The 20,921-nt window shown below is 38.1% G+C and overlaps 3 protein-coding genes across 9 annotated transcripts in view; 2 read left to right on the forward strand and 1 right to left on the reverse strand.

Annotated features, from left to right (window-relative positions):
• The first annotated feature begins 103 nt into the window (after positions 1 to 103).
• LOC135843674 (uncharacterized) lies at positions 104 to 2,268 on the forward strand. The gene is made up of 4 exons (XM_065361638.1): positions 104 to 531; positions 761 to 933; positions 1,034 to 1,156; positions 1,261 to 2,268. Exons 1-4 carry the CDS (start codon positions 400 to 402, stop codon positions 1,298 to 1,300), a joined length of 468 nt encoding a protein of 155 aa, XP_065217710.1. The 5' UTR covers positions 104 to 399; the 3' UTR covers positions 1,301 to 2,268.
• A 2,174-nt stretch (positions 2,269 to 4,442) lies between these two features.
• barc (RRM1_TatSF1_like and RRM2_TatSF1_like domain-containing protein barc) lies at positions 4,443 to 8,423 on the forward strand. The gene is made up of 9 exons (XM_065361678.1): positions 4,443 to 4,530; positions 5,026 to 5,192; positions 5,401 to 5,693; positions 5,769 to 5,946; positions 6,047 to 6,252; positions 7,372 to 7,544; positions 7,638 to 7,824; positions 7,926 to 8,062; positions 8,149 to 8,423. Exons 2-9 carry the CDS (start codon positions 5,102 to 5,104, stop codon positions 8,366 to 8,368), a joined length of 1,485 nt encoding a protein of 494 aa, XP_065217750.1. The 5' UTR covers positions 4,443 to 4,530; positions 5,026 to 5,101; the 3' UTR covers positions 8,369 to 8,423.
• Positions 6,362 to 20,921, reverse strand: part of LOC135843721 (uncharacterized) — a 61,657-nt gene continuing 47,097 nt past the window's right edge. For 2 of the 7 annotated variants that reach the window (XM_065361741.1, XM_065361732.1), the window contains exons 3-14: positions 12,729 to 12,873; positions 12,134 to 12,248; positions 11,789 to 11,862; positions 11,471 to 11,644; positions 11,142 to 11,349; positions 10,895 to 11,042; positions 10,620 to 10,776; positions 10,329 to 10,527; positions 7,355 to 10,255; positions 7,029 to 7,283; positions 6,696 to 6,923; positions 6,362 to 6,600 (exon numbers count right to left, since the gene is read on the reverse strand). In XM_065361741.1, the coding sequence (XP_065217813.1) occupies positions 10,104 to 10,255; positions 10,329 to 10,527; positions 10,620 to 10,776; positions 10,895 to 11,042; positions 11,142 to 11,349; positions 11,471 to 11,644; positions 11,789 to 11,862; positions 12,134 to 12,248; positions 12,729 to 12,873 (1,372 nt within the window). In that variant the 3' untranslated portion in view covers positions 6,362 to 6,600; positions 6,696 to 6,923; positions 7,029 to 7,283; positions 7,355 to 10,103. Of the gene's footprint in view, positions 6,601 to 6,695; positions 6,924 to 7,028; positions 7,303 to 7,354; positions 10,256 to 10,328; positions 10,528 to 10,619; positions 10,777 to 10,894; positions 11,043 to 11,141; positions 11,350 to 11,470; positions 11,645 to 11,788; positions 11,863 to 12,133; positions 12,249 to 12,728; positions 14,236 to 20,921 lie in introns of those variants that run through there. The other 5 variants (XM_065361707.1, XM_065361698.1, XM_065361690.1 and 2 more) reach the window with 5 other exon arrangements.

Raw genomic sequence — 20,921 nt, forward strand, 5'->3', positions numbered from 1 at the left:
TTATTTTCTGACAAATTCTAAAAGTTTGGAAAGAAAACTAATGAACTACCTACATTTTGAAGAAGTAGGTATTACAAAGTGAGCGTAGATAAAATCTAATTTAATAACAGTTACTTTGTCATTCTGTAAAATTTGAAAAGTAAATTAGGTACCAGCAAATACATTAAACATGATTTACCTGTCTTGAAGAAGTTGACCGAACATTTTTTCCGGTTTAAAATCGCACTCTGGTGATAATTAAATTAACAGTTTGCATACTCGATCCACTTTTTTGAAAAAAAAATGATTTCTAGCGCATAGCAGACGCCGAACATTTGAATACGGTTTCCCTTCGATCATCCATCAGTTCAAATGTTGATGCACATCTGTTTTAGGTTCGCATGAATTCAATTTCCTGTTATGAGGACCCGAGTATGGAATATTATACGCATTTACTTATTTTTTACTTTACTTATTGTTCATTTGTCAGCCGGAAAAGGCAATACCAGGCGTAAAAGATTGCTGCATTTTCCAGAGAAAACCAACGTTGTGGTGAGTGGAATACTGTAAACCTTACCTATCTTTACAAAATTATTTTTAGGCCATTTCACCGAGTTGATCTCAACTCAAGTTTTAGGATACAAATCCAAGTATTGAAAGAATAATTGAGGTACTATATTGTAAGCTTCATAATTAGATCGAAGTACTCTCGCCCCTAAGGTGAGTTGCGAGTCAATCGTAGGTACCTACCTACCGATAATAACACCTATTTATTTTTCAGCTGACTATGTCCTTGCTGAAATTGTTTCCTTCCGAGAATATTCTCAATACTTTGACAGAATACGACGTGTTATTTCCAGTTCCTCTGCATCCGTATAAACTTCCAAATAAACGATTCAAACGTCATGTCGAACGAAATGTAATATTTCAAAAATTGGAAACAATTGCCAATATGTAAGAGTAAATTTTATTTTGAAAAGTGTTTTCCGAAGTCCGTAATTAACAAGAAAAAATAATTCCTTCTTCATTTTTCAATTAATAAAATTTATTTTAGAATGGGTTTTGAAGGAGATAGTAGTTTGGAAAATTTCATCTGCGCGATTAAAAGTTCTTTTAACCATGAAAGTAATGTGCAAAATGATAATCTATTGAAAGACGTGGTGTACATTCTCCTCAAGTAAGTGACACGAGGGCGTCTAGACCTATGTGAATTTCAAATTGTTATGAAACTGGAAAAAAGGTTCGTAATCGTAAAACAGCATAACTTTTTTTTTCTTTCAGCCTAGAAAACAATAAAGAAAATTGTACGCAGCGGTGGTAATTTGCACTGAAATAGAAGAAAATCTGATCATTTTTAAAAATCTAACAAATAACAACCTATAAATTCAAAGTTATTACAAAATATGAAATGGTGAGAAAATTGTAAAAAAAAAGTCAATTTATTTATGCAAATTAAAATATTATGTGATTGATTCAGAGATGGCGCGATTCCGATTTTTTTAAGGAGTCGTGAGAATCGCATGAATCCGATTCCGGAATCGGATTCCATTTTCGATTCACCTGACAGATGAATCGAAAAATGTGAAATCTGACTCTTTTCAAGCAGGAATCGCAAATGTAATATGATTCGCGATTCCGGTGATTTGATTCTCGCGACTCCGATATTTCGATTCTCGCGACTCCGATATTTCGATTCTCGCGACTCCTCATTACGATTCTCACGACTCCTCATTACGATTCTCTAGACTCTCACAATGAACGAAATCACCCAATGTACCTACTATCAGAAGTGATTAATGCAATTTTACAGAAGCTTACATTTTATGAAGAATTTTGGAAGGGTGTTTCTTTTTTCTTTGCTGTTGCTTTTCCGAGGTTTTTCCTTTCCTGAGGATGATGCTGAAGTAGAATTTTTGTTCTCCTGTGGAACATATAGAAAGCAGCGTTGTTGCGATTCGAGTCGCGTAAAGAATCGCTAATAGAACCGCGGAGCCGCGGCTCTTTCGCGATTCTCTCATTACGAGAATCGCAAAACACAATTTTGCGGTTCTCTGCATTTGCGGCTCCCAAATTTTCAAGATTACGCCAAATAAATGTGAAATTTTACAGCTGACTTCTTCAATTTTTCCCCTAATAGTCCGGCATATGACAATAGGAGTAATTGCACCCCCCGCCGATCCTCTGGGACAACTTTTTTCTTAAAGGGGACATCCCAAGGAACATTTTAAAGCAAACTTGCAAAAAAAAAGTTGGTCTGACTTACAAAACGAAGGCCATTTTGATTGACAGGTCAGCCGAAATCGCAGATTGTGCGTTTTAACATAGGACTTGCACGAAATTTTTCAAACATTATAAAAATAGATCGAAAGATCATGCAAAAATTTATCACCTGTAAAAATTTCAAGCGCTAAAGTGCGTTTTTTGATTTTTGGTGAATTTTTGAAAATCGAATTCAGGCCAAAAATGAGGAAAAAAAATCAAAATTTTACCAAATTGACCAAGAAAGCTGAAATTTGGGATATACCCTATTTTCGACATGCCAAATCGATTGGAAACGGTTTCAACACGTTTCGAGCAGTTCTGGAGCCTCCAGCAGATTTTTGAAACTCGAAATTCCCACAAAATTCCATCAAATTGGAGTTGTACAGCTGGAATTTATTCTAAAAAGTAACTTCAATACGCTTCGAAATACTGCAGGTGAATTTCAAGTCGTTTTGGAGCCTCCAGCGACTTTTTGAAAATTCCTGAAGCCTCCAGCAGATTTTTGAAACTTTAAATTTTCACAAAATTTCATGAAATGGAGATGGAAAGCTGAAATTTACTCTACACTCCAATTTTAACACCCTCTGAAAACGACTTCAGGTGGGTTCAAGTCATTTTAGGGCCTCGAGCAACTTTTATGAAAATTACTCGGGCCTCCAGTAGATTTTTGAAACTTGAAATGTCTCCAACATTAATTTATCAAATGGAGTTGGCAAGCTGAAATTTACTTCGCAGACTACATGGTGGTTTCAAATGGTTTTGAAGCTTCCAGCTACTTTTAGGAAATTTCACTTTTCCAAAAAAACGTCATACAACCTTTCAAAAAGTTGCAGAAGGCTCCAAAACGACTTGAAATTCACCATCAGTCAACTTCGTAGCGTATTAAAATCAGTTTGCAGAATGAATTTCGACTGTCCATCTTGGTTTGATGAAATTTTGGGGAAATTTCAACTTTAAAAAATCTACTGGAGGCTCCAATAATTTTCAAAAAATGCGTTGGAGGCTCTAAAATGACTTGAAATTTACCTGCAGTACTTCGTAGCGTATTGAAATTAGTTTTTAGAATAAATTTTAGCTTTTCAACTCCAATTTGATGGAATTTTGTGAGAATTTCGAGTTTAAAAAATCAGCTGGAGGCTCCAGAATTGCTCAAAACGGGTTGAAACCGTTTCCAATCGATTTGTTTTTTTTGGGGGGGGGATTCTTCAACAAATAATGTGAATGAAAAAAGCATCATTTTTTCGAATATGTGTGAAACTGCTGAATTGAAAAATCAGTGCCTCAGTGGAATAAGTAGAATTTATTTCTATCTTACATTTACAGATATTATTTGTAATATTCCTGAATTCATTGAAAAACAAAATACAGCTACAGAACAACAGAATGTATTTTCATTTTTCAATTTATTTTATTTCTTGCTTTTTAATTAAGTAGGTACTAGTACAGACGAGCCTTTATATTTATTTACTAATGTTTGTTAGAATGTTCATTTCATCATTTCATCTTCAATGCTTCATTTTTATGAAATTTAAGGAGTTGTGATGGGAATCTGGCTGGAGTCGTGAGAGGAATCTGGTTGGAGTCGTGAGAGGATCCTAAGATGAGTCGTGAGTGGAATCTGAATCGGAGTCGCGAAAGGAATCGGAATCGAAAATTACGATTCGGATTCGGATTCCTATTTCTGGCGAATCTGATAAGCGGAATCGGGACTCAAAATTTTGTGGAATCACACCATTTGGAATCCGATTCTCAAGCTCCTGGAATCGCGCCAACTCTGGATTGATTTGATAGAATAGAATTGTTTAAATAAAAAATGTAGGAAAATTTTTAAAAGTTGTAATAAATAATTGAATATTTAATTTAATTAGTTGCGTTTTGCGCTGCAGGTAGATTTGCAAGTTGCAGTTGATTAATTAATGACTTTTTCAAGCTGACAGTTTTTCAAATAAGTATGGACTACTTTACTTTATATTTTGAAGAAATATAATAATTATAATAAAATTAAATTTCCACTCTTCCAATAACAACACTTTCGGGAAAGTTTCCGTAAGTTTGATGTTTGAACTTGAAGAATTGAAGATTTGAACTTTGAAGATCCATTTTTTTCAAAATATTATCTGGAACAACGTGCCGTCACGCTGTATTTAACGTTAGGTTAAGCGTATCAGTTCCGGTAGCGCCCTCAGGTTCCGGTTTTCAAAGTTGTTTATAAACTCTTATCAAAAATAATTTTCTATTTGTTTTTTGATAACCCATTTTTAAACTGATTTTTGTAAAAATCTTCATCGACTTGTAATCAGGGTTGGGTATCTACGCGTAGAATAACCTATTCTACATTTTGGTGTAGAATGCGTAAAATTTGATGTAGAATGTGTAAAATGCGTAGAATAGGCGTAGAATGTGTAGAATGCGTAAAATACGATGTAAAATGCGTAGAATGCGACAAAATCACCCATCTGAAAGCCAAAAATATTGTTTATTTATCAAAAATGTGATTTGAACAATTAAAGTTCAACTATTTTGTTCAGCAAATTAAATTGGAAATGTGAATCTTCTTTTTGATTATGTAACCTGATTATAAAATAAATGATTAAAAAAATGAAAAAATAAAGTTTTTTGAAAAAAAATTGTCTGCACATTTCCCTATTCTACGCATATTCTACGCATTCTACACATTCTACGCATTCTACGCATTTTACACTATTTCCAGGCTATTCTACATGTGCTATTCTACGCGTAGAATGTCCATGTATTCTACATGGTGTATTCTACGGCACAACCCTGCTTGTAATAATTTGAAATTCTGGATTTCTGGAGAACGTGAATTATATTAATTGAAAATCGATGTGAAACTCGAGTCATGGAAACTAGTAAAGAGCCAGTAGTAAATGCAAATTTGGATAATTATAAATTTGATGGCACAACGTACTATTACACCGACAAAGAATCAAGTAATGCGAATCGTCTTGAATATTGATTTAATATTTTGAAACGCAGTTCCTTATTCCCAAACTATAGAAACCATCACTAAATTGTACAATTCACTGAACCAAGATTGATATATATTTTTTCACTTTTCGTCTTCGATACTGTTAAGGTAGCGGTGTTTGATACCGTGTTTTCATCGTCTTATTTTATAACAATTATTTCTTCTTTCAGACTTTACTTATGCTTGGAATATTGAGAAAAATGAATGGGAACCGAAAAATGATGCCGTTAAATCCGACGTCGAACCTAAAGAAATGGCAAAGAAATCCGATTCGGGCTCTAAAAACGATAACGAAGAGGAAAATGATTCGGATGACAATTGTGAAGATGTAAAGCCGGAAGCTGTTAGACAAGATTTAACGAAAGGGCATTACAGTTACGAAGGAGATACGCATATTTATACCGATCCTAATGATGGAACTGTATATTTTTGGGATAAGGAAAAAAAAGCTTGGTTTCCCAAAGTATGTACTTATGTTTAGAAAATTGATCGAATCGAGTTGCGACCAACGAAAACTAATGGGACGTTGATATTTCAGATAGATGATACCTTTATAGCGTACTATCAAATGAGTTACGGTTTCACAGCACCGGATAGTGCCCCTAAGGATGAAGCGCCTTCTAACCAGAACGAACCAGTCGCTAGTAAAGTGAATCAGAATCCACCCGAAGTACCTGAAAATAATTTAAAGAGGAAAGCCGAACCGGAACCCGCTAGTAAGAGATTTCTTTATTTTTAAAATCAAGATTAAAAGCTCTGGTTCGGGTAGATAACTTTTTCTGTAGATGGTAGTTTCAATGGTGATTTTATTTTTAGAATGGTTCAACTTGGACGATGAGCATAATACCAAAGTCTACGTCAGTAATTTGCCGTTGGATATTACGGAAGTCGAGTTTGTAGATTTAATGCAAAAATGCGGTTTGGTTATGAAAGATTTGGAAAGCGGAAAAATGAAAATTAAATTGTATACCGATCCGGCCACGAAGACGCTGAAAGGAGACGCATTGTGCACTTACATCAAAGTAATTAAAATGTTTAATTTTACACAAAAATAGTCATATTTGCGTACAATAGGGCAGGTATAGCGTCGCAAACGTCTTTCATTAGTTGATTCAAAAAAAAAAAACACACTAACAATTCGCGGTTTTAATTACTAATAATTTCACAAATGAAAGGTCTATTTGAAAAACAGTCGATCGAACTCCATCTGTAAAGCACCTGTTTATTTAGCGCTATACATCTCCATTCGGAATCATCTTGCGGTTGTTTCCTCGAAAAAGCCTGATACTGAAGCGGTTGCGCTGTTTCTCCGAAAACCCAACGTTTTTGTTTAGGGTTGAAAATTCCGTCTATCCATAATACTTCGGCAACTTTTCAATGCAAATTTAACACCATTACTTAATATACTCGTACTCGATTAATCATTTCATTCCACTAAGAACGTGAATTAAAAACTGCGTATTACTTGTAGAATTCTGTTGCAAGCAGCTTCTGATATTTTCGTCTTTTTCTCTGTTGTCGAGTATTAGAAGCTTGCTGTCGTTTCTAACGGATTGGCACTCGTCAGTTGCCATTCTCCACGGAACTTGGTTCTCTTTCGAGCTCGTGAAAAAACATATATTACCGCAACGCGTCCATCCGAATGGACAATCATTTTGATATTGAAGCTGGCATCGTGCATATAATATCGAAACTGTAACGAGAAAGTTGGAACAATTGAAAAATATTAACGATGCTCCTAACGGTGGTTTTTTGCCTTTAAAAATATCATCGTAAAAGTAGAATAGGCCGCACTTACTCGTTACAATTATTAGTGTAACTGCTGAGAACTTCGCCGAAAACATATTTTTCAAAAATTTTAAATATCTAACGATTAAAATCGGATTTTGTTAATAAATTAACATTATATTCGTACACCGTTGGCGTAGTGAATTTATGTGGAATATTTTTGAAATTGTACTTTGTTTGAAAGTTACTCCACGTTACATATTTGATAACTGTTTCGGTTCACTGGCTGCGAGAACAGATAGGTTACAACTTTCAAATTCTGCGCCTACAAAACGTGCACGTACCTGTACCAATTTAATCAGTTTTTAATTAGATTTGTATGTAAATTATCTGTACCTTTATTTTTTCGTTAGAAAGAATCGGTGGATTTGGCGTTAAAGTTATTGGATGATTACGAGTTTCGAGGCAAGAAAATCAAAGTTGAGAAAGCTCACTTCACAATGAAGGGTAATGCGTACGATCCCAGTTTAAAACCGAAGAAAAAACGCCGAAAAGATAAAGAAAAATTGAAAAAAATGCAAGAAAAGTATGTAACGCCGAGTGTCATAAGAGAACGCGTATTTTGAATTAGGTACTTACTGGAATAGTCTAAATTTGTTTTTTGGTTTTTTTTTTACAGATTATTCGCGTGGCAGCCGGATAAATTACGCGGCGAACGCGCTAAGCACGAATGCGTGGTAGTAATTAAGAATCTATTCGATCCCAGTATGTTCGACGAGAATTTAGGTCTAATTATAGAATACCGAGAAGATATCAAAGAAGAATGCGCGAAATGCGGAGTCGTTAAAAAAGTCGTCATTTACGATGTAAGTCGATTCGGTTTTCTCTTTCTAGTTTTCATCTTTCACATTCTCTGTACTACGATTAGGTAAATATGGAAATTGTATTTCGTGTCGATTTTTTACAGAAACACCAAGATGGCGTAGCGCAAGTTTGGTTCAAAGAAGCAGAAGCAGCGGACGCGTGCGTTCAACTATTGAACAACAGATGGTTTGGTAAACGATTAATAACGGCCGAAACGTGGGATGGGAAAACTAAATACAAGTGCGTTTTATATTATTATTTTTTCGAAAAGCTATTCCGTTAGGTACCTATGTTATCATTTTTTGTTGCGAATTTTCTCCGTTCAGGGTTCAAGAAACGAAAGAAGAAGAGGAAGCGCGTCTTAAAAAATGGGAATCTTTTTTGAATAGCGGTAAAGATGGCGAGAAGACTGACCAAGACGGGAAAAGTGTTTCGAATAACGTTTCTGAAACTGAAACCAACGCCAATGATTCGGACGGTACTCGCAGCAGTGCTGGAAGTGCCGATGAAACCGACGACGAAGACGATAAATCAGGCGCTAAATAATTATCTTTAATAATTTTTTCTACCATCTAAAAATAATATATTATATTTCATTTTTTTTCTTTTTGTAAGCGGCACGCTTATTTATTTAGGTATTTCTTTTCGCCAAAATTCGAACGTGTTAATTGACGTCTAATATAGGTAGGTACGGCGTACATTACGGCTAAGTACGTTAGCGTTGAATTTTTAACGCCGGAAACATCTGTAAATATGATTATTAGGTACCTATAGGCCTCTACACGTTGACAGATTGTTCAAAAATCCAACAGACGTTTGCTAAGAAAAAAGCAAACCGTCAGAATGATCTTCGCAATCGCAATCTGTCTTCGATGATCGCGACCAATGAAAATAGTCGTGTGTAACAACGAATATACTTTTCATTTCGTTACAAACCTATTTCAATAAGAAAATAACAACGAAAAAACGAAAAATGAAAAATACTTAAAATAAATACAAAATGATGAAGGGAAAAAAACATAAAACGAAAACCGCAAGACCAGCTGTTCAGTACATTTCGCAGTATACAACATTACGTACATTTATTTAGATTTAGATCTACGCGATATGCATTTACTATGCACTATACGTACGAGTACTTGTGATATTGCATGTACAATGTACATACTTGGAGGGGTAGCTGGGTAATGTTTTATGCGCTGTACCATAAATCGTCGATTCGATGGCACAAAATATAAAAGGTCTTGTACATTTGACAAATATAAGCGTAATCGGTCTAACAATAAAACAATATCAATGTAGGTATCGTACATAATATTTGTATATCTTAATAGCTTAATAATTACGTAGGTACCTAATATGTAGGTATTTGCGATTTGATTATAAATTAAAAACGATTACGAGTCGTTGCTGTTTGCTTAATTGCAAGTATAAGTATAGGTAGATCGTAGCATTCGTACGTGAATATCGTATTCCGGTAACTCAGACTAGGAAAACTACTCGAACTCGAAGGGATTTCAAAAAGTCGAGCTGTCAATTTTGTCCATGCTTAATATGTACCAGACTAGGTCTATTTACCATCCAAAATCATAAAAAAAAGAAAAATGGGTCCAAATTGTACGAAAGTTCGCAGTAAGTATAATTTGAAATTACTTATTCTCAATTCAAACATAAGTACCTATACATACTTTCAAGTTTAACATTCCATTTTTTTTTTTTTTGGTACCAAATATTTGATTTGAGTCTTGTTACCTATTTTACAGAGAAAACTCGAGTATTTCATCAATTATTTACTCGCTAGTTCAGTTATTTTATATTTTCGATGCTTATTCTGTGGACAGGGCAGCTACGAACTTTTTACTACAGTTTTACCGGTCAGTTGATCATATGATCACTGTACGTTTGCACGACTACCTTTACTCACAAAATGAACTAATATCTTATATATGTAGGTAGGTACATCGTAGTATACGCGAAGGAAGAAGAAAAACTTTGATAATAGATCCTTAATTTACTTAAACAAGATCAGTCTTGCAAAAATCAATACTCACCCTCGGATTATTTAAATGAAATGTAAGTACACTAAGTACACAAGACGCTTTAGGCCTAATTTAAAAACATTAATGGGGCACTGGCATGCCGTCGGTGATCGGCGTTCTAATAAACGACTAACGAGAAGGTAAAGTAGGCAAATTACGAGTAAAATAAATCTCATCCTAGCATTGACACTTGTTTAGTGAAAATTTGAGGAATCTCGTCTACTGGTGAACTGGTATCATCATTAGGACGGCGGTAAAACGTTATCACCGAATTGGCCGATTACATTTCCTGCCGGCTGATAGTTGGCTACCATTACGACTCTGCCGTTTCGTCCTTTGGCCATACCGAATCCCGCTTCTTTGGTACCCTTCCATACCATCTGGGTGAAATGGGCTGTAAAATCAAGTCGGTAACTCTCGAATATCAGGAAATACATTGTAGGTATAGGATTAAGCGAACTACTTACCGCATTTCAGAATTTTCGGTTCGAGCGAATAGTTGTAATCTTTGCCTTCTTGGTACCAGCGAACGCACGCGTCTCGAGCTGTGATAAGATTAGAAGACCATACGCTGAATAAATTTTCACCCAGCGAGCAGTCCGGACGATGCATTAATTTATCATCTCGCGCTAAAACTTTGGCCCAGTCTTGCGCTTTTTTGCACAACTACGAGTAATACGAGTACAAAAAAAAAGGGTGAGTCATACTCATATCGTACGTTGCGTCGATTGAAGTGTAAAGCTACATACGAGGCTTACCTCTTGATTTAAAACTAACGCGGGTGCTTTGTGCTTTTTCCTATATTCGTTGTGACACTTGAGCATATCTTCGAGGTAACGTTCGGCGGTGTATTCGGAAGCGGCCACGCACCACGTCGAACCGGATGCCGATGATTCGCCGTTGGATGGAAAACCACTGTGAAAACACGTTGGTACAATCCAGTCGATTAGTGGAAAATACTACATAGGTACCTACCTAGATAGGTACTCGTATTATAGAAATGGACTCTTCGGAGATTATTATATTCACTCACCCTGTAGGAGGAACATTTTCTCTAAATTGGCCGAGAAAGTTACCAGGTGGATCGTAGTTGGCGACGACAAAAATTTGACCGTTGCGACTTCTGGCGATACCGATGCCCAGTTCGCGACTGCTCATCCAAACTACTTGCGTAAAATGACCTGTTGAACATTATACAGATTAATCTCCGACTCCGAGCATGTTATGTTCTGTTCGATAATAATTAATACCTAACAATGTAGGTACATAGGTTTCCCTACCTGATTTCAGCGACGAGGGTTCTTTACCAAACGGATGGTATTGCTTTTCTTGGTACCAACTGTCGACTGGTTCGCGACCATCTACCGTATAGTTGGGTATCGATGACCAGCAGCAGAATAGGTTTTCGCCATACGGGCAACTCTGTCGATGCTCTAAGCTGCCTCGTACCACCAAATGCTTGGCCCATTCTTCGCTATACCTACACAGCTGAGATAATCAACAATCAACGATAGTTGGCTTTTAGTCTGCTGGACTATATGGATTATGGGTGCGAGTAGGTAGTTAGGTGTATATCTCGTATAATACTTATACTACGAGTAGCTCTTACTTTTTTGTTGAGCGTTAAAGGAGGCACGTTATGTTTGGATCGGTATTCATTGTGCGCTTGCAAGCATTGCTGGACGAATGTGCTGGTTTCTATATCACATCTTTTTGGACTTTTTGCTCCACTGTACAGTAAGTTGGGCGTTTTTCTACCTCCCGCACTACTAGTGCCGCTTCTCTATTATAGACATACAACATATTACGAATATTACCCCATGAGCGCATCGAATATCGATAGTAGGTAGGTAGCTATGTAGATACTCGATGGAGAGAACTTTTGTAAGCTTATTTAAGATCGATGGGGAGTCGAACGTTTACGTACCTGTTTTAATGAACACATCAGCTCGGGCGAAGAACTCGCCGATCTCGATAGCGTTATGAATTCTTGCGAGCCGCCTACCAAATCAAAAAAAATAATTCGTATTTTAATAATCGAACTACGATCGTACGAAAGGTTATTAAAACTTGAAAAGTCCCTCACAATGGTAATAATTAATACGTGGGTAGGAAAAATTTTGTAAAAACTCGTAGAACGTTAAAGCACATGGCTGATATGGCACCTATTTTGAAAATCTTTCACGGTTAAGTATAGAAATCATGGGGAATTTTACGGTACAGGCAGAGGCACGATATACGAGTGTGCTGGATGCAGATTGCAGATACTCACCGAATTCATCGGAAATATCTTTCTTCTGAGATGTGGTAACTTTTCTTTCAGTCCTGTTACCGGAACGGAAGGTTTGCACTGTTTCTTTGGTTAATGTTTCGACTTGAGGCTGTTGCTGTAATTAATCCATAAATACGTGAAAAAGATGAGTACGAGTACGCTGAGTTAGATACCTAAATTGATACATTTACGATACAACAAAACTAGGTACCTATTGTTATTAAGGATGGACAGGATACGTAAGTACCTATATAGATTCTACTGGTGCATCTCAGCTCACTGCTCACGTCAAATTTACGTAAATTATGTAAATTTTGTCGAATTTAAATTTCAAGACGCTTTCGAACAAATCGATAGAAAATCAATGAATGATTTACAAACTCGAATGTTTCGTTTGAAAATGATATTCTCCAAAATCCAAAAGAATTTTCAAAGCACTCTAATTTGGTAGGTCTAATAGTAGAAGGCTGCTGGGGATTGTCCACTTGTTTTTGTAATCTGAGTAGATACGTAATAGGTATCTATTGTTTGTACACAACTTGATAGTGCACGAGCTAAGAGCAGTATTTTTTTCTAATTTCATGCTCAAACTTACTCGTCCGCTTTTGCAGGAATTGACAAATATACGTTGCTCCATCTTCCTGACCATCACAACCCTGCTGAGTCCTTGAGTTAGATCGTGCGTATGAGTGGAATCTTGAAAACGAGTCAGATCCATCGAGGCGGTCGGATATTGCGGCCTGTTGGACAACGACGACGACGAATAATTATTATTGCAGTCTGTCGAACGATGAGATCGATCGCCATCGGCGCGATGACGATCGCGATTATTAGCGAGCACCATGTCGGTGGTTTTTCGCGATTTTTTTTTTTTTTTCGTTTCTCAAACACAGGACGCGTTTAGGACGAAAACTGGGTAGCGCTGCGTGCTTCCATGGCCAAGACGATAGCGTGATAAGTCGGTGTTAATCACGGCCATCGAAGATGGTCGAAAGGGCGCGATAAGTAGGATTGGCGTCCGGGATGAGGCGCGGTCACGATGTGGTCGCGGCGATCACTAAATAAAAAGCTTAGGTCAGCGATACGAACGCTACGAGTGGTAGCAAATTCTTAGCAACCCCAATTTGATAATATGGCTACCGTATCCGGTCAACTTGAAGGGAAACGCGAGTTGATGGCGAGCGATGCGACCACCACGGAAGAGATCGAATTTATCGGCGGTGGTTTAACGTCAAGTGTAAGACTAGGTACTCCACGCGACTACGTACGTTACTTACTATACGAGTAAGAGCAAGTAAGACACTGCCAAGACAATGCACATCGGCACCGTCGCGGCGTCGACACCATTGCCATGCCCTGCCCTGCCTTGCCTTGCCTTGCCTTGCCTTGCCATCGAATTGGAAGCGTCGATTATCTGTCTAAGAGTCTATATAACACTATGAATGACGATGTTGTTGATACTTATGAAAGTTGAGACGATGGCGGCGCGACGCAAGGTAGCAGCGGCGTCGCCGTCGCCGTGGCTGTGGCTGTGGTTGCGGCTGTGACCGCAGGTACAGGCTGGCAGTGAGGTACCTCGGCCGTCAGTCCGTCACGGTACCTAGCATTTTGGGTTCTGCACGAATTACTCATACTCGTATTCGCGTACTTTTGTCGCTGCGCTGCTTAAACACGTTGTTCTGATGTTCTGAACTTGAAAATTCCTAGTTCTAGTAGTTCTAGTAGATATCCTATCTGTATGAAGCATCTACCGGGCTTATAGATATTCTTGGAGAGATGGTCGCGGCGCTAGTACAGTTAATGCGATACGGTACGGTGCGGTGCAGACTGGTACACTGCAAGACGGCGCGGCGCGCCGGTGGTGGTGCTCATCAACGGTACCGAGCTCGACATATACTGTACAAGTGTACACCTATTACCTAATTTATCTTACCTAACCTACTGTAGCTGCAAAGATCTACCATCGCCAGTGCAGAGCAAGATGACCATAACAGACCCTCTCCCCTAACGACAATTCTAAAAGTTTAAAAGTTTACTCCTCCTTCGTCTCCTTCTACGTCATTTCGATTGAGCCGAAGACTGGCCGGAATAGCATTCCATCCACTAAAAGAGATTCCCCCCCCCCCCAAACACAAACCGATCTGAAGCTTCTGGCATAAGTTGACTTTTTGGCTGCAATTTAAAATAGGTAGGTAACTCCGAAACAAGTTGTAATCGACTTCGGTGGCTGAAAATTCATTCCTTATCGCAAATTCCATGTTCAGAATCCATCTAGAGCAGGTAAATCGCCAATCCCACGTGCCGAAGAGTTTAAAAATGTAATGTAATATTCTTTTTTCAAATCGGAACATCTACGATGGAAGATTACGTTTTCTGGCTTACGTTACGTATGTTCATTGTGCTAAGCGTACTTCCGTTCACCTTTACCGCTGCCTTCGAGTACCCGTTTCAAATCGATTGTTTGCGATCGACACACTGGATAAGACGACCTACACGAAGTCAGAGTACTTATCTAAAGATATTTAAAAATCAAAAACTACGCCGCGTAGCTTATTACCCTGTCTTCAAATTTTTATTAGCTAAAATATAAAAGGCAAAATGTTTTTAAAATCTGCGGATTTTCTTATAAAACGAACATCATTTAGAATGCAAAAATTTTCACAAGGTTTGGAAAAAATTATAAAACGATTCTTCTTTTTCAAAATATTCAAATAGGTGCAAGTAAATCGGGAGACTGATCCCAATGAATAAAAATGTTCGAGGCAACTAAATAATATAATAATATTACGAGTTGTTTAAAAAATCGAGTAGGTAGGTAAAATTACTTGAGAAACGGACTCAGAAGATGAAAGAAAAAACAAACATTTTCGCTTTAAATACCCAAGTGCTCCTTTTTGGAACTTTCTTAATTTTTTTCATCTGGTAGGTATGTTTTTTTTTTTTCAAGTACAAAAACAATCAAAAAATATATCACCAGCCCAAGTTTCAGATATTTGGTGAATTTTCGAATATCAAATTTGAGTCAAAAGTGAAAAAAATTTAAATTTCACCAAATTGGTCTAGAAAGCTGAAATTGATATATACACCCTATTTTTGATCCATCGAATCGATTTGAAAGATTTTCAAATCGTTTTGAGCAGTTCTGGAGCCTCCGACAGATGAAGGTAGCTATAGGCACTAGCCGACATCGACACTGGCCAGCGGGCAGTTGGTCTACTGGAAGCCGTTGCTCGCTTTATCGCACCATATTCACGGTCACGCTTCCTAGCTTAAACTAGATAGGTATAGGTAGCTTAGGTACTGTTGGTCATCTCTGGTCGTAAGTCGCGAGCTGTGCTACGCTACGCTACGTTGCGCCAACGGTACTTGTTTGCTCATTGCCCATTGCCCGCGAACGTGTCCTCTACTTTTACTCGCAGTTATAGAAGTATATTATGTAGGGCTAGGGATGTGTAAATTAAGGTTTAGGATGGGTATAGATGAGACGTGTATTTTTGCATCTTGTTTTTTCGCTTTTTGATTTTTCGCATTTTGATGAGTAGTTGCGTGTGCCTCTGGAACAGTGCACCTACACCTACTATGTAATGCTAATTCCACCCTCTTCACAGCTTCTTCCCATTCGAGGCACACGTGCTTCATTTTATATGCGTAGGTACTCGTATCACGATCATGTCTCCTCACACACGGTCCGACTCCGATCTACGTAAATTCTTATTCGTCGAGCTCGGTTCAGCTTCAGACTCAGCCAATTACACTGCCATGCCACTGGTTCTGGTAAGTGCGACTGCGAGTATGTACATGTACTCGACTACTCGTACTATACGAGTATGTGTACGTAAGCGGTATTCAATTATTCGTCTTCGTCCAATCTATAGCGAATAGCGTATAGCGTGATACGAAATATGTATCTGCTCGTAGACCACAAAATTCGTAATCACCAGTGAAAGTTTAGTTCACTTTCGATGTGGTGCGAGCAACACAAAACACAATACCACCTGTGCTGCAGTGTGCAGCATTACCAGCATTACCTTTACCTTTAGGTAAGATACGAGTACGAGTATACTCGACGTCGACGACGTACGTATAAACGTATACGCGGACGTGGAAAAGCGGCGGCGAACACTATGACAGACGCACGTCGCTTCTTTCGTCTTCGCTTTCCTAAACACGAACAATTATCACTAGGTAGGTAGGTAGGTAGGTAGGTACACCGCGCTCTGTAGTTGTCGTCAACGTCAAAGTCGACTGTCGACGTAAATCTTAAATCATTTTCATTTAGGCTTACCTATCGTTATATCGTTATATCGTTAGTCGAGCATCGGCGGCAAATTGGGTCATTTTTCTGTCGCATTCGTCGAGCATCGAGCATCGTGCGTATCCTAAACCTACTACCATAGCTTATCTCGACGTCACCGTCTCCAACCTATGTATAATAGGCAAACGCAAAGATGACGAGATGTGGTCGTTCTGCGTTTGTCATCCGGTTGTCGGATGTTGCCCATCTGTTTTCGAGACGCGAATTTTCCATTTAGCCGTTTACCACAAGATGAGGGGCAGGGGCAGGGGCAGGGGCAGGGGCAGGGGCAACGCAGGCTAAAACGTTGCGCGAAAAGAAGCGAAAAATCATCTAGGTACTGCCAGCGTAAAAATATGTAAGTACATATCTACGAGTAATGGTCTATTATGATTTTTATGCTAATACGCGAGTACTAACTCATTACTACTGTATAATAGGTACGTAATTATAGGACCACGTTTTGTAATCACACTACTATTGTTTGGGCTTTTTGCGACAGTCCAGTGCCAAGCCGAGAGTAGTACCTATTTGCGCACGAACCTATCCTATATCCTATCCTATCCTATCCTATCCTATCCAACACTTGACGTATTGTGCCAACATTAATTAATGTACGTATTTTAAAATACGTACATTCATTGTTATGTAGAAGAGTTTCATCTCTGGTAAGTTTGCCATACTTACTCGTACCTTCATAAATAGCTGTAGGTACCTATAAGTAAATTCTTGAAAAATCGACCTATGCCGAATTACTCGCGCGTAAAAAATATCCCAATGTCTGAATGTCATTATTGTCATTCCGCTCTGACTATTCGTACGAATAATTTCGATCTAGCCAAGTGTTTCGTGTTCATCCATGTTAAAGATGAACAGATTGAACACTGTGCTGCAACCCTACGAAAAATTAGACCGCACTAGAGGGGGTGGAAAGAGAGATTCCCCCACCCTGCTTTTTTTCCAAGGACTTACATCTGTATTGGTCCTCTAAACGAAAATAACGCGCTCTCCGGAAAAATAAAAATAAATAAAGAATTAAAATAACGATCAAAAATTCTAGGGGCTTTCCATATTTTTCCCCACGGCTTGGATTTTCTCTGCACGAAACTTTTGTTCACCGATCGAGTCGAATTCGGAACGACGAATTCATTTCCGGTGTCAGATTTTCACCAGGAGCGCATCTTTTCTTCAGAAATATAGTGATTCTCAGGCGGTCAGGCTCATAATTGAACAAAAAATCGTATCGAAAAATTCAAATTTCCACGACGATTTCTGACTAATTCGAGGTCACTAATGGTTATTTTTCCAAAAAAAAAAATGCAATTTTTCGCCAATAAAATCATTCATTTTTGATAAAGAAGGCACTGGCATGGCACTCCAATTAGTCCACATAATCAAACTCGATGACTTTGAATTATTCGGAAAATCCCGTTTACTTACCCAGTTTTTTTGGGGATCAAAAAAAAAATCCAAAAAATGCAAAGGGATTAGTCCACGCATTTTTTGAAGAAAAAAACTGTTGGTCGCCGGTCGAGTCGGAATTTAAGCATGAGGAGGTTTTTTGAGACGGAAAATTCATTTACAGTGTTGGATTTTTACCAGAGTGCGCTTTTCTCTCGAAAATGGTCCATTTTCGGGCTAAAAATTGAGTCGAAAAATCGTAATTGTGAATTGAATTTTTTTCATGACGTTTTCTGACTAATTCGTGGTCGTTGAGTTCGAATCCGATGTCCATTCGAAGTATTGGACGTATACAAATGAGAAATAGACGATATTTTAAATTAAATTTCAATTTTAATTTTCTCAAAAATGACGAGACGAGACTTCATTTGGGCGTCATTATTTTTTGTGCTCGTAGTAGCGATCCTGAATTACGTACTAGTCAGCTAAAACGTCATAGAAGCGCCTACCAATTTTCAAAAAAACTTTCGACTCAATTACTCGTAGGTATATAGGTATGTATGTGAAAATATAAGAAAACAGATCAACCTGATAAGTACCTGATGCAAAACTAAGACAAGAAATGAACCCCCCCCCCTCCAATTGAAATATTAAATCGATTTGCAACAAAAAATGTACAAAACTCAAGTCAAGTAAAATGTGTTTTCCAACTGATTCGAAGTTCGGTGTCTCGGCGAGTATATTGATTCGAAGGGCCAGTCATTCGTTAAAAAATAATGGCGACTTGTTTGATGAAAATTTTCATTTTTTTCAAAGTGAAGCTCGGTTTGAACAACTTTTTCGTAGGTATTAGGTACTCAGCGACCTCAAACCGATCATAAAACGTAATAAAAACTTGCACTTTTGGAAACTAGGTTTCCGCGGTTCAATTACGAGTCCGAAATGGTCTAATTTCAGAGGCTCACTTTTGCTGGAAATCAATTTACTCTGCAGAAATATCTTCGTTTTCAAAATTGCGATCTGATTTGCATCCGTAATGCTTGTTTTTTCGTCAACTTTTTCGAATGAAATAGATACTCGTAATGTATCAAAAAAATATAGCTACATGGTAGGTACTAGGTAGGGTACATTGTGCGAGTCCGAGTGCGAGTACGTACGTAGATCTTACCTCATGCTCGCGTAATCGTATATAAATTAATTGGACCGTTTTACGAGCGATTTTCGTCGCTGGTCGCGTGTTCTTTCATCATTCATTTCCTGCTTTGTCGATCAGTTTATGTCGCGCAGTTGCGATCTCGGTAATGACCGCTGTATTCACTCGTTCGTGACAGAAAAATACAAGTGCCAGTGCCTAGCCTATCAGTGCAAATATACATAAGTGTACCTACATAGATACTTGCCTATACATACGCGTATACTCGCTATATCTTATCATGGGCTCTCCCTCCCAGCCCCCAGCCACTGCCAGCCATCGCTACACCTATACGTATGAGTACTGAGTAGGTACGAGTATTATATATGTACCTAGTATCTCATCCGTGGTAAAATATTTTTTTACGCGGCACAAAGTACAACTATAAGGAGTACATACAGAAAGACGGAGAATATTGAAATAACAATATGAAGAAATACCTACATAAAACGAGCAAATAATCGTAAAACGGAATACGAAAGATATGCCGCTATGTCAGTCGAATATAAGCCTACTGTTTATTTGCTATTGTAACGTATCTCTATCCTACTTACCTACTCGTATCTAGATTCAGTTAGAGGCATTGAGAAGCATCTGCCAAGGACACATCTACAAAACTTACAACTGAATTGGTGGCTTCTACATATCACGAAAAATAGGATAAGAATGATGAAACTGATTTTTCGAGCTAGCAAGACGAAACATCCTGCAATAAGAGGTATTATCGATCGTATATGTACTTCGATCGCCAAACTTCCAGACTTCTCAGTCCTCACCCAGCTAACGGATATTTATCGATGGAAGAGCCTCCAGGGATACTCAATCCGCTCGTATGTAAGTCATTTTGGCCAAAATGTGACTGATAGAGGGGAGATATGCCGGACCTGTAAGGGTTATATAGGATTAAGTATATGTGTTGGTAACACTGATCACGCGTCGCGACACAGGGCTACAAGCCCACGGAGCGGCGCTGCGGCCGAGTGTTATATTGTTGAGGTACGTAGTGATCGGACGTGTCGACGCGATATAATCTCGGTGGTGTATTATAGCCATAATTGGCAAGAAAGCGTATAATATTAGTTTTAATTATTGTTTAATTAGTTTAAGTGTAAGTATCGTGTTGATACATATAAACCTTCTAAAGGTATTTAATTGTGTTTGTTATTTTACATTGAATACAAAGTGTCTTACACGTGACTACATTTTACTCATTGTGTGATATAATTGATATAGCCTTTGGCCGGGGTAAGTAATATTCTCAGAGTATTCAGCTTATGCAAGTATCACCAAGTGGTACTTAGTATCATTATATTTACATTGGCGCCTAACGTCAAGTACTTTTTCATTTTTTGCTTATTGTCTACAGACAAATAGAGAGCCGCTAGAGCTCGTACACGCTTGCTATTTTTCTTTTTGGTGGTAAATCCGCAATAAAAGATTTAAAAAGTGGCTTTTAAATTACCTAGCAATAAGTAGGAGCTTTTATTTGCATTTTCGCGTAGGTTAATTTGAGAAAATTAGCCAAGAAGAGGCGAAGCAAAAGCACTCGAATCAACGTGGTACGTGCTGCCACCGCCGCCCCGTCCAGCCGCCGAATTCGGAAAACGGAGCCGTTGTCACTGACGCAACCTCGGACGATTTTACTGTCGCAGCTGCCGCTGCACGTAACGTATTTTTCAACACGAGGTGTTTTCGCGCGTTTTTAAACAGCGTGATCTACCGCGTTGCGTATATATACGCATTTAATTGTACATATTATTATTTGTGACGTGTATTACTTGTAATAAAATTTATAACTACACAGTAGTGAATTTATTTTGGCGCGTATGTCAAACTTGAGACGTAGTGAGAGAAGTATAAGCCGTGTAGATTACAACGAGGTAACTCTACAAGGGGGAACT

Source organism: Planococcus citri, chromosome 1 (genome assembly GCF_950023065.1).
Source record: "Planococcus citri chromosome 1, ihPlaCitr1.1, whole genome shotgun sequence".
NCBI lineage: Eukaryota > Metazoa > Arthropoda > Insecta > Hemiptera > Pseudococcidae > Planococcus > Planococcus citri.

Excerpts from the sequence above, each read along its gene's own strand:
- LOC135843674 (XM_065361638.1), top strand. The coding sequence starts at position 400 with ATGAGGACCCGAGTATGGAATATTATACGCATTTACTTATTTTTTACT. Across the intron at positions 532-760 it reads CAGAGAAAACCAACGTTGTG|CTGACTATGTCCTTGCTGAA; the intron begins GTGAGTGGAATA and ends TTTATTTTTCAG. Across the intron at positions 934-1,033 it reads TTGGAAACAATTGCCAATAT|AATGGGTTTTGAAGGAGATA; the intron begins GTAAGAGTAAAT and ends AATTTATTTTAG.
- barc (XM_065361678.1), top strand. The coding sequence starts at position 5,102 with ATGGAAACTAGTAAAGAGCCAGTAGTAAATGCAAATTTGGATAATTAT. Across the intron at positions 6,253-7,371 it reads CATTGTGCACTTACATCAAA|AAAGAATCGGTGGATTTGGC; the intron begins GTAATTAAAATG and ends TTTTTTCGTTAG. Across the intron at positions 7,825-7,925 it reads AAAAAGTCGTCATTTACGAT|AAACACCAAGATGGCGTAGC; the intron begins GTAAGTCGATTC and ends GATTTTTTACAG.